The sequence below is a fragment of the Lactuca sativa genome, chromosome 1 (genome assembly GCF_002870075.4).
Source record: "Lactuca sativa cultivar Salinas chromosome 1, Lsat_Salinas_v11, whole genome shotgun sequence".
Taxonomy (NCBI): Eukaryota; Viridiplantae; Streptophyta; class Magnoliopsida; order Asterales; family Asteraceae; genus Lactuca; species Lactuca sativa.
Genome location: NC_056623.2, coordinates 74,216,196 through 74,229,188, shown reverse-complemented (window position 1 = coordinate 74,229,188; position 12,993 = coordinate 74,216,196). Strand labels below are relative to the sequence as shown.

Sequence of the window (12,993 nt, the reverse complement as noted above, 5' to 3'; positions counted from 1 at the left end):
ATGTTAGATGTTTGAAAAAGTAGATTGTCTATCAGAAGTTATGAAGTAATGTTATCAGTATTTAAGCTTATATGTTATAATGGAATGTTAATTTTCGTATAATGGGTGTCTTGATGCGTTGTTTAAATTCTGGGATGATGATGTTGTGCATTGTGAAAATCAAAGGTTCTTGTTAGTAATGTAGTTTTCATATAATGCAAATTAACATTACTAATGCATGTGTTGATGTATTTTTGTTTCTAATAATCTTGTTAATATAATTCAATGTTGTGGTTAATAATGTTTTGTGACTATTGTGACTAGAATGTTTTTTTTACAGATTATATGATGATGATGCAAGGTAGTATTTGTTATGATTCTGGTAGAATACGTTATATTGATTTAGTTTTATGTTAATTGGATGTGGATGACGATTGGATCCTTTTTCATTAAATTGTACCTTGTTTTAAAGTAAGTATCTTTTTGCCTTAAAATGTACCCTGTTTAAAAGTAAGTATGTGTGTGTAAATGTATGTGTATATATAAAATTCTGTTGGAATGAATATGTTTATGTAATATGTAGTCATTTTGAAATAGAATATAAATATAATGAATTCTTGTACACAAATTGCATATATCGTTTGTATACTACACTAAATAATAAAACATTTTTGTTAACATTAAAATCAATCTTAAAATGATTGAAAGAAGTTGTATATGTTGCTGTAAATTATACAATCGATGGAAATTTTGTATTAAATTTTTTGAAAATAATGAATTTATACAGTCGATGGAATGAATTTTTGTATTACGTTTTATGAGTATTTTTAAGTAAAGAAAAGATAAATATTGTTATGTTGATTGACAATGTCATCGTCAATAGTAATCAAAGTGAATACTTTATTGAACGACATAAAAGATAACAATGAGTGTGAATCGACAGAATTAAATCAAATGTCATTCTAATAAACCCAAAAAAAAACAAGGAACTTATTTCTTGGTGTTCTTTAGAGGACAATTTCTTTTGTCATGATGAACCATCTGTTCACATGTAGCACATTTTCTCTTAGGTTTCGAGATTTCCTTCTCAATCATCTCTTTTGTAGATTTTAATCTTTTCCCACGACTACCGAAACCTTTGTTACGAATATCTGTAGGATTCTGAATGTCATTAACATCAGATTCTACATCAGGACCAAACACACCTAAAAGCTTCTTGAAATGATCTGCTCTGGTCGGTAGATCATGATTTGGACAGTCGTCTACGAATTTTTTTTCAACTTATTCTGTTCGTCGAGGTATAACTTTAACTTTGTTGCATCATGGCTCAAAAAAGACACACAACGGTCAACACTTGAAAAAATATCAATAACAGTCATGTCGGAAGTAGAATCGTCAAAAGAATTATTGAAGCGTCTTTTCAGTAATTCTGTTGGAATGACATCCCTACGCCAACGTTTCAAAATGTACTTTTCAGGAATTTATTCGATGCCATAAGACTTAAACTCACAGAATATGTGTCTGCATAAGATACCTAAATGTTCAAAATGCATACAAGTACATTTGAACGAACCATCTTTGGTTGAGTGTGTGACCTGGAAAATATAAGATGATTAGTGAGAATGTTTAAGTTGTAAATTTTTAGTGTTTAAATGCAAATGATAAAATGAAAATTAATGTGAAAAAAAACATACCGTGTATTCAGTATCCCTTATAAGACAATCGTAACTGTATTCCTCATCTTTGTCATCAACATCGACATCATTTGTTTGCCTAATAGTTATGTTCTTTGTTTTCTCCATAACAATAATCGTGTCAACACCATTGGAAGATATCACATTCTTTTGGAAACAATTATCTTCAGATCTTGATATCTCCTTCTGAACCTGATAAAAAATCTTTCGTGTATATACATTTGAAGCATGAGGTTCATACGGAGTACGGATACTGAATTTAGGAAAAGTGGTGGCAGTATTAAAATCATTGAGAATTTGGTTATGTCGTTGTCGTTCCATAACTGATTCAAATGTCATCATAAACATGACAAGATAAGAACCGGTTAATGTCCTGGTTTGAAATGACCAATTCTGACTTTCAGACAGCGATGTAGTTCGCATAAGACCAGACATTGGAATGTGCTTGAAAAATGCGGGGATCCAAGATTTTCACAATCCATACATTGTATTCATCCAAGTGTTATCAGTTATTTTAAACTCCTCCAACATCTGACGCCACACATTCTCGAATTCATGTGGTTCCAGCTTAGAATTCCAAATTATAGAGTAAAAACGCTTTCGAAATTTTTGATTGGTTGTTGCATCTTCAATTGATAAAATCTGTATAAATTCATTCTGTTAGAATATGATATCATGAAGGTAGAATATGAAAAAATAATTGTAGAACCATAACAAAAGTAAGAGTTAAACTAATTGATTCTGTCAGAATATGATATAATTGTATAATCATAACAAAAAGTAAGAGTTAAAGACATTGGTTTTGTTAGAATGAATTGATTTTGGTAGAATATGAGATAATGAATGCAAAATTTTAAAAAATCATTGAAGAATGATAAGAAAAATTAAGAGTTAATGCAATTGATTCTGTTTAAAACAAAACATTCTGGTAGAATATGAGAAAATAATTGTAGAATCATACCAAAAAAATAAGAATAATATTCTTTTTATGCATACCTTATTTGGCAACTTCTTCGTTATATGCCACATACATAACCTATGATGTGTCAACGGGAAAACCTTATCTATAGCTTTTTTCAAAGCTGGATCTTGATCAGATAAAACCAATTGAGGTTGTTTTCTAAAAGCTTTCAAAAAATCTCTAAGCAACCATTCATAAGAAACTCCATCTTCTTTACTTAAAAGACCAGCACCAAATGTTACACATTTTTTGTGATTATCGATGCCAGTAAACGGAACAAAAACCATATCATACCTATTTAAAAAATAAAATATTAGTTTACATAACTGGAAATAATGAAATTCTTATTGAAAAGTATTAAAGGTTATAAATACTTATTCATGCTGAATGTGGCATCGAGTGATATAACGTCTCCGAATGAATTGTAATTATACTTTGTCGTTTCGTCAGCCCAGAGTAAAGAATTCAATCTCTTGTTCGACACTTTATACTCAAAAGTAAATGATGGGACATTTTTCTTCCTGTCATTCATCTCGTCAACAAGGAATTTCGCGTCCCTCCCACCTATGTAACAATTAAGATTCCTCCTAGCATTCTTGAAATCAGTAACCAATCCACCTCGAACCGAAGGACCAACCTGTAGAGCACTATACAGTCTATGTGCTTTTACAGGGCCAATGTTTTGTTTTGACAAATTATGAATGAAAATTTCTTGGGAATAATCAACTTTTCTTTTTGAACGAGATAAGTGCATATTGCCTTTGCTAAACAACTCATGATTATGTCGCTCTACAAAATCACTTACGACATATATAAGAGTACCGAGAATTATTTCTAAAACAACTTTCGCTTTACAATTCCTCCTAAATAAATCTTTCCTTCTTTGAGTCTTTTTATGCTGAATATCTAGAGTATCTAGTTTACTAGTATTCAGATTACCTTCCCGATTGCACACAAGATGTCTATTTGTAATAATCCCATTTTTCATTTTTTGGACTCTTCCAAGCCTGACATCAAAACCAGATTCTAATGCATATTTTCTATACATTGTTTCTGCTTCACCATATGAATTAAATTTTGATGAAACTTTTGGTTTGATGTCGTCTAAAACAATCGGAGTCCAATACAAGGTGCCACCAAGAGAAACATAATCATGAGTAACATGTGGTTGTCCTGCTTAAACATAGCAAATACAAAATTATTATGAAAGAATTATATAACTTTTATTCTGACACAATTTATTTTTTTTGTAAAAATTAAAATATACTGAATTGAAATTGGTACCTTCAATGAAATCAATATTAAACTCTGTATCTTCATGAGTAACATGTGGTTGTCTTGTTTAAAATAGAAAATACATAATCATTCTGAAAGAATTATATAAATATTATTCTGAAAGCATTAACTTTTTTCTGTAACAACTTCAGTATCCTGAATTGAATTTATTACCTTCACTGTAATCAATATTAACCTCTATATCTTCATCAACGAAGTGATTTTCGTCTTCATCATTATTTGCGTCCTCTGTATGTTCAGCAATGAAAGTATTAACATTTAACATTAAACATGTTTGTTACAATATAGAATCTGAAAATAGAATGAAAAATTATACAAAATATCAAAAAACTAACCTAAATTAGGATTACTGCTTTCTCCTGTTTGAAATCCGTCATTATATAGTGTATCATTATCAGGAAAATCGAGATCTTCAATTACATTGTCATCATCACTAGCCAAATAATGTTCCTCATAAATATGATTATTGACATCTGGTTCCTGATCGCCCATTGCTAAGAAATTCCGAGAGTGTTTGTATATGCTTTGTTAGTTGAAAAATTAAAATATTTAAAAATGTCATACAAACTAGATAGGGATGAAAACGGATTCTATGCAAATTAAAAGCCTTGATATTAGGGATCATTGATAAAAATAAATGATTTGATTTTTTTAAAAAACATGATAAAGGAAAAAATATTCATACGATACTATATTCACATTCCAAATATAAAAATTCCAACAGTACATTATATTAACTACTTAACAATATTATTATGTATTTTTTTAAAGAAAAGTTGCAGAATATTTTATTGACGAAAGTATTCTATTAGAATGTTATATAAATATGCATTACAAAACTCTGCATGTTGTCGGAATGAAATAATTCTATCAGAATACTATAGCAAGTATGACTTATAAAACATATCAATTTTTGTTAACTCGAATCAATGCACGCATTAATAATTTTTGTTACTCGAATCTGCTCTGATATTCTATTGGAAAGATAATCTGTATGATCATATAACACATAAATATAGCAAAGAACACGAACATCTTATTAATTTTAACCATAATACTTAAAGAAAGACACATAGAATTCATCAAACGACCACTTTATTACACTGAACTGAAACCTGATAATACCATATAATTCATCAAAAATTACTTTTATTTTACTGAAATCAAACTAAATAATATCTAAAAACGACCAATTTGATGAAGTTCTTGTAGTTCTATGATTTCTTCAATCCAGAAGGACAATTCCTGCTATCATGACCAACTCCAAAGCATGTTTTACATCTTCTTATTTTCTTCACAACTTGATTCATCGGATTCTTGGAATCATTGACATTACCCAAATCCTTCCCGGGATTTTGATCATCATTTTCCTGGAAGATTATCAGATTTAATACATCTGTATATATAAAAACAGTAAAAGGGTGTGTGGGGGACGTTTGAAAAAAAATCAGGATTATCGTTGACAGATGCTTGTAAATATGTAGCAATACCTGGTTCCGATTTCCAATATGAACATCCATCGAATGAGTAACACAAATTGATCGGCAGGTTATGTATTCGAGAATTGTGATCTGTGTTTGTGGATCGGACGTTAAAATCGATTATATAGAGAAAATTACATTAAAGATAACTAAATCAATCATAAAACATTGCCTAATATAAAGGGATAAGATTTAGAATAAATAAGGAATTAAAATGAAAGATTACATAATTACCCTTATGGATTAAAAAATTAATTAATAATTTGCTAAATTGTGATTGGTGCATTTAGGCACACAATACTTGTTGAAAACATTTGAACCTAACTCTCTCTCTCTCTCTCTCTATATATATATATATATATATATATATATATATATATATATATATTTGTTTCTAAAACCTAAAAGTTTAAAGTTTAAGTTGAGTAAGATGATAGTAATATAACTTACTCGAATCAAGCATCCCAAATCAATATAAAACTGCTAATTACCATAAGCATTAATAAAACAAATGGTAGAGTATTAAGACTCAAATAACAATGGCAAATGGTATATATACATGTATTCAAATTCAAGGATATACAATCCATAACCGAAAATCAAGAGTTTGATTACTCATTTTTTTATTATCCAATAAGGTAATCACCAAATCAGGCCAATTTCAAGTGCTTACTAACTAACCATCTATAACAACAAGGGACATAGTGTTCCATAATCCAAAGCAAATGTCAACCCTCCAAATTAAATAAACATCAAAATTGAACTTGGGGTTCAAAAACAAAAAAATGAGTAATATATAACCCATGTCTCAAATTACAATGAAGGCTAAACATTTTCCGCAAAACTTAATAATTCATCTCGAAACCCCAAAAATGGTAATTAAGGATTTAATATGCAATAATATGTAATACATGCATCTATTCCCAACTCTTGTCTACATCTGAAACTTAAGTATCGTCTACAAATATACTCACACACCGACTTAACGACACCTAATTTGTCAAATCCCTTCGAGTATCATGAGTGGCACCCATAGACCCATCCTACATGCATGCACATAAGGGTGATTTTTAAACCTTTTCCAAAACCTATGCATATATCTTTCTTTTTAAAAAAAAACAACATATGTATATCTCAAAAAGGATTTCATAAATGCATATGTAACGACCCAAAATCACGACATATGAATTTTTATTTTTAAATTAATAAATCATTAGTACAATTGTTTCCATAAAATCAGAGTAGCCAACATTTAACAAAACGTCATTTAACCAGAGTAATTCACGGAACGTAGAAACATGTGGTTTGTGCTCAACAATCATCCCGATATCTTCCATGCAATAAAATGGAGTACCTGAAACATAAACTGAAAACTGTATGCACAAATCTTAGTGAGTTCCCCAAAATACCAAACCACATATGACCACAGATTATCATGCACATACATAAAGTTGCCATGTGCTCTCCCCATGGTCTTTAACTGAAATGTCATGGGCTCCCCTACATGGTCTAATATCTAAGTGTCATGGGCTCCCCCATGGTCTTTACTTGGAATGTCATGGGCTACCCAATAACCAATCAATGGCCCAAAAGGCCAATTAACCAATCAATGGCCCAATTTTCCAAATTGGGCCCAAAACTCTACATGGCCTTACCTTAAGGTCCAACCACCTTTCTATTCCAAAATACTTGGCATTTCGATGACCTATTAGCCCATAACCATTCATAGCCCAAATAAGGCCCACTCATGGCCTAATTTTCTAAATTGGGCCCAAACCTCTCCAATAGAACTTATCCTAAAGCCTAATAATTTCCTTGGCCCAAAACCTGTTTTCCAGATGTCCACAAAGGCCCACAACAACTTAGTCCAAGAAATGGCCCAACCCGAGGCCCATAAGGATGGGTTTTGAGCATTCTAACACTCCTGTGGTGTACATGCAACCCTAGATGCTTTGAATCTATGTTTTCTCTAATATACTTGCAAACTTTCATTTTTCCAAAGCATCATCCTAACTAGCATATTATAGAGTATATACAATATGAAAACTAGTTGAATGGCATACCTTTTGTTGTAGCTTGAAACCTTAGACCTTTAAGAGCTTAGCACTAATGGTGTGAATGCCTCAAATGGAATCACAACACACCTTTGGGCAAAGGATGACTTGAGAGAATATGTCTTACACACAAATTGGCTATGCTCTTCCAAAGATCACTCTAGTGCCTGATTTCATGAGCTAAGAGGCTTCTTATATAGTGTGACACAACTAGGGTTACACCATGCAAACCCTAATGTACATGACTTTCCACATTCCTTAGGCTCCATGGGTTTTAACCTCCATAGAGTATCCATGGGTCACCACATGGGTTTAGCCCAACATAAAGAACTATGGATCATAAGCTCACTTTATAAGAATGAATGATTTACACAATCAATCCCCATATATTTAATTAGTCTCTTTTGATCACAAAATTAATTCCAAATTAATTCTTGATCAATACTAATTAAATAATATGATTTAATATTAATGTATTAGAACTTATAATATATTAATAAATCATAAATAACCTCTTCTCAAAAGTCCATCCTATCAAATTGTCCTGGTGATATGCAACCCAAATGGACCATGCTACTCTTGGGTCAAGTACATACCAAATATAGTTATGGACTTAGACACTAATCCAACAGTCTCCCATTTGGATATGTCTAATACCTATTATTGCAAGTACGACTCCACAACCCGACTAGCAATCGTAGCTCTTAAAAGTCGTTGTCGAACTCTGACCTAGTGAATGACGCATCCATTAGATAAGGGATCATATATTCCTCCATTCTAGATATCATATGGACTGAGACATGGATTTTGTGACATCCCCAAAATCTCGGCCAGAAAAGACCGATTTTCATTTATGCTTTTAAATATTTTCAGAGTAAATCCTTTTTATTTGAAAGAGTTGCGGAATTTGTTCCCAAAACAAAACATGATAAAATAATATTTATCAAAGCATTTCATCAAGAGATGCATTTCATTATATAATCAAAACTCGGGATGTCATGTTCCGATACAGACCATAAAGCATAAACGATAAACATTACAAGTCATTCAACAAATATATACATATACAGACTTGTAAACAAAACAACAAGATGATCCATCCATCTTACGCCCTTGTGCCACTTCCTGTAATACAAATAAAACTGAGTGGGTCAGGCTTGGGAGCCTGGTGAGCATATAGGGTTTTCAACCCACAATAAATAAGTTATATTTAATTTCACCAACCAACCACTATCCCGATTACCCATTCCCGTTATCCTCACTTTACGTCCCTAAAACAACTATCTCAAGGGACCTAATCTAGGATTTTCATCGGGACGGACATCACTGCGAAGGGGTTTCCTCAACAATAGATATCCTAAAGGCAACCATGAGGGGGATAGAGTACACCGGTGAACACATCGTTCACAACACCTACAGGTTATGAACCTGCTAGTGTTCCACTGGACTGTCTAGAAAGAGTCCGTGGTCGTTATCCATACTCCGCTGAATAACTAGATCAACAACAACAACAACATCGAGGCCTCTCATCTGTTTATTACACACCAACTATCTACCCATGTTCTACCCAACATATTAGTAGATAAAAATATATATTTTCATACGTAGTTTAAAGAAAACCTGTATAGCATGCTTTAATCAACACATATGTCACATAACAGATGAGGCACACACACATAACACATATCTCATAAAGAAATAAGCAGATCTATAAGATAGAAGAGAGTGAATACTCATTCACACATAACACAACCAAATATATACACATAGCACGTATTTTTTTATATAAAATACTTCGTATTATTGTATTAGAAGAAATAACTACACACTCACTTGATCAGAAGACGATCCGACAGCACTACGGCTTATAGAAGTAGTAATCCACAGCAGATCTGGAAGATCTCCTCGAAAATCGAACTTCTCGCGGGCAGAGCTTCGACTCGGGAACCGCGCTTCTCGGGATCTTCGGGATCTCGGGACTTGCCTCGGGGCTAGAGTATGATACCGGGGCTTCGGGGTAGCTTCGGGGGTAAAAATGCAGAGCTTCGACACGAAAATGAGAGGGAATTGGCAAAAATACCCGGAACCCTCGCATCCTATTTATAGGAGGCTGGAGCCTCGGAGTACGCGGGGCGTACTGCCCAAAACGTCATTGCTTACGTATCCGAAGTGCTCGAGTGCGAGTGTCGACATCCCTCGGAGTACGCTGGGCGTACTCGAGTACGCGGGGCGTACCTCGGATCAGATCGGTGACTCCTTTGGATAATGCTTCCGAATTTCCAATTAAATTTAAATACAAAATATTAAATAAACTTCGGAAATTCATATCTTCTTCATACGAACTCCGTTTTCGACGTTCTTTATATCCACGCGAAGGTGAGACTACGCTCTACAACTTTCGTTTAGACTCCGTCGGCTAATTTCGAATTTATTTTTATTATTTATTTTTAATAGGCCGTGACATAAAAACTTCGTTATAAATTCATAACTTCTTCGTTTGACGTCCGTTCTCGCCTAACTTTTTATCGCTTTGATACCAACAACGAGACCTTCGATCCTCGTTTAGATTGCTTCGGCTAAAAACCGCTCGATCTCAAATCGAGTATTTCGGGCTGCACACCGCTAAGCCGGAACTTCAATAAATCATAACTTCCTCATACGAAGTCAGATTTGGGCGTTCTATAAATATTCGGAAACCTCGTTTCAACTACTACAACATAGATCAAAGATATTAAGTTTATTTTACACTTAAATTTTGACGCTTATTTTTATTCTTAATTAATCAAACCACATAATTAAGCAATTAAGCACAAAACACATAATACTCAAATAATACAATCTTATTATTTCAAAACGGGTTACAAAGGTTAACCTAGACTATTATATTGCTAAAAACGGCAAGCCCGGAAACACAGGCGTTACAATTCTCTCCACCTTAGAATGATTCCGTCCCCGGAATCACACATCAACAAACAAATGCGGATAGCGACTCAACATGTCACTCTCCGTCTCCCAGGTGAGATTCGGCCCATTCGTGTGTTTCCATCGGACAAGCACTAACCCAACCATCTTGCGTCGCAATTTCTTAGTCTTTCGGTCAACAATTGCCTCTGGTTCTTCAATCAACCTTTTATTCTCATCAATTCTCAATTCAGAAATTGGAATTATGTCGGGAACTTCTCCCGTGAACTTCCTCAAATAACACACATGAAAAGTGTTATGAATTCCATTCAGTTCTTCTGGTAGTTCGAGCTTGTAAGCTTGGTTCCCAATCCTCTGAAGAACTTTAAACGGTCCAATAAACCTTGGACTTAACTTTCCCCTTTTAAGTCCCTTCCACGGCGAGACTTTAAGCAAAACCGAATCTCCAACTTCAAAAGTCATCGGTCTTCGCTTTTTGTCAGCATAGCTCTTTTGACGATCCTGAGCCGCTAACATTCTTTCCCTAATTATTTTCAACTTTTCAGCAGTTTGATGAACCAACTCCGGTCCCATAAACTGCTTTTCCCCAGCCTCAAGCCAACAAGATGGCGTACGACATTTCTGTCCATACAAAGCTTGGTAAGGTGCCATCTTAATGCTCGAGTGGAAACTATTATTATAGGAAAATTCTACCAACGGTAAATGTTCATCCCAATTACCTAGGAATTCCAGAGTACATGCTCTCAGCATATCTTCAAGTGTTTGTATCGTTCGTTCGCTCTGACCATCAGTCTGCGGATGGTAAGCTGTACTTAAACACAACTTGGTACCCAATTCCTCTTGTAGACTTTTCCAAAACCTCGATGTGAAACGGCTATCACGATCCGACACAATCGTTAACGGAACACCGTGAAGCCTCACAATTTCCTTCACGTAAGAATTCGCAAGCTTCTCCATAGACCATTTCTCCCTGGCCACTATGAAATGCGCACTCTTAGTGAATCGATCAACGACCACCCAAATCATGTCGTGACCATTCTTTGTTCTGGGCAGTTTAGTGACAAAATCCATAGCAATGTCTTCCCACTTACCCATAGGCACAGGAAAAGGTTCTAAACTCCCGTACGGTTTCTGATGTTGTGTCTTGACTCTCGCACAAGTCACACACTCGGCCACATACTTTGCAACATCAAGCTTCATCGTCGGCCACCAGTAGTAGGGTTTCAGGTCCCTATACATTTTAGTGCTACCCGGATGAATCGAGTACATGGTCTTGTGAGCTTCTTCCATCAGAAGATCTCTGACTCCTCCTGTCTTAGGTATCCAAATCCGATCTTGGAACACCTTCAGTCCATGACTGTTTACACCGAACACCAACGTTTTGCCCAAACGTTCCTCCTTTCTGTCATTCTTCTCAGCAGCTTCGCTCTGAGCTTTCTTTATACTTTCCAAAATAGTCGAGACAACTTCAATTCTCAACGCTCTTGGCCTTTTCCTTTCAAGATTGACTTTCCGACTGAGAGCATCAGCAACAACATTAGCTTTACCGGGGTGGTAAAGTATCTCGCAGTCGTAGTCTTTAAGTAATTCTAGCCAGCGTCGTTGCCTCATATTCAATTCTTTCTGATTAAAGAGATATTGGAGACTCTTATGATCAGTGAAAAGTTTGCACTTCGTGCCATAGAGGTAATGCCTCCATATTTTCAGAGCGAAAACTACCGCTGCCAACTCCAAATCATGAGTCGGGTAATTCTTTTCATGCTCTTTCAGCTGTCGAGACGCATATGCTATCACCTTTTCTCTTTGGGTCAAAACACAACCCAATCCAACACCAGACGCATCGCTATAGACAGCGAAGTCTTCAACTCCATCGGGTAGAGAAAGTATCGGTGCCTCGCATAGCTTCTTCTTTAGCTTCTCAAATGCTTCCTGATGCTTCTCACCCCAAGCATAAGTAGCTCCTTTGTGGGTCAAAGCTGACAATGGACTAGCGATCGAAGAAAAGCCTTGGATAAACCTTCGGTAATATCCGGCTAATCCTAAAAAGCTTCGAATCTCCGTGGGACTTTTCGGTTGTTCCCACTTCGTCACAGCTTCGATCTTCGCTGGATTAACCATTATCCCTTCTTGGTTGACCACGTGACCCAAGAATTGGACTTCACGAATCCAAAAATCACATTTGGAGAACTTAGCATACAACTTCTCCTTCTTCAAGACTTCTAACACTTCTCGCAAGTGTCTGCCATGCTCCTCCTGGCTTTTCGAGTAAATCAGAATGTCGTCTATGAACACTATCACGGATTTATCAAGGAAAGGATTACAAACCCTATTCATTAAATCCATGAATGCTGCAGGAGCATTGGTTAGTCCAAACGACATAACCAAGAACTCGTAGTGTCCATATCGTGTTCTGAATGCAGTCTTCTCGATATCTTGCTCTCTTACTTTTAGCTGATGATATCCTGACCTAAGATCGATCTTCGAGAAATAGCTCGAACCTTGCAATTGATCAAACAGGTCATCAATCCTCGGCAACGGATATCTATTCTTTATTGTTGCCTTGTTCAGCTCTCTGTAATCGATGCACATTCTCATACTTCCATCTT

General features: G+C 34.9%; 1 protein-coding gene across 1 annotated transcript; it reads right to left on the bottom strand.

The window, feature by feature from the left end:
* Positions 1-969: 969 nt before the first annotated feature.
* LOC111900923 (protein FAR1-RELATED SEQUENCE 5-like) lies at positions 970-4,422 on the bottom strand. The gene is made up of 8 exons (XM_052765984.1): positions 4,266-4,422; positions 4,084-4,158; positions 3,574-3,807; positions 3,009-3,423; positions 2,670-2,928; positions 1,674-1,865; positions 1,514-1,574; positions 970-1,163 (listed from the first exon to the last, which is right to left on the bottom strand). Exons 1-8 carry the CDS (start codon positions 4,420-4,422, stop codon positions 970-972), a joined length of 1,587 nt encoding a protein of 528 aa, XP_052621944.1.
* Between the last annotated feature and the right edge of the window lie 8,571 nt (positions 4,423-12,993).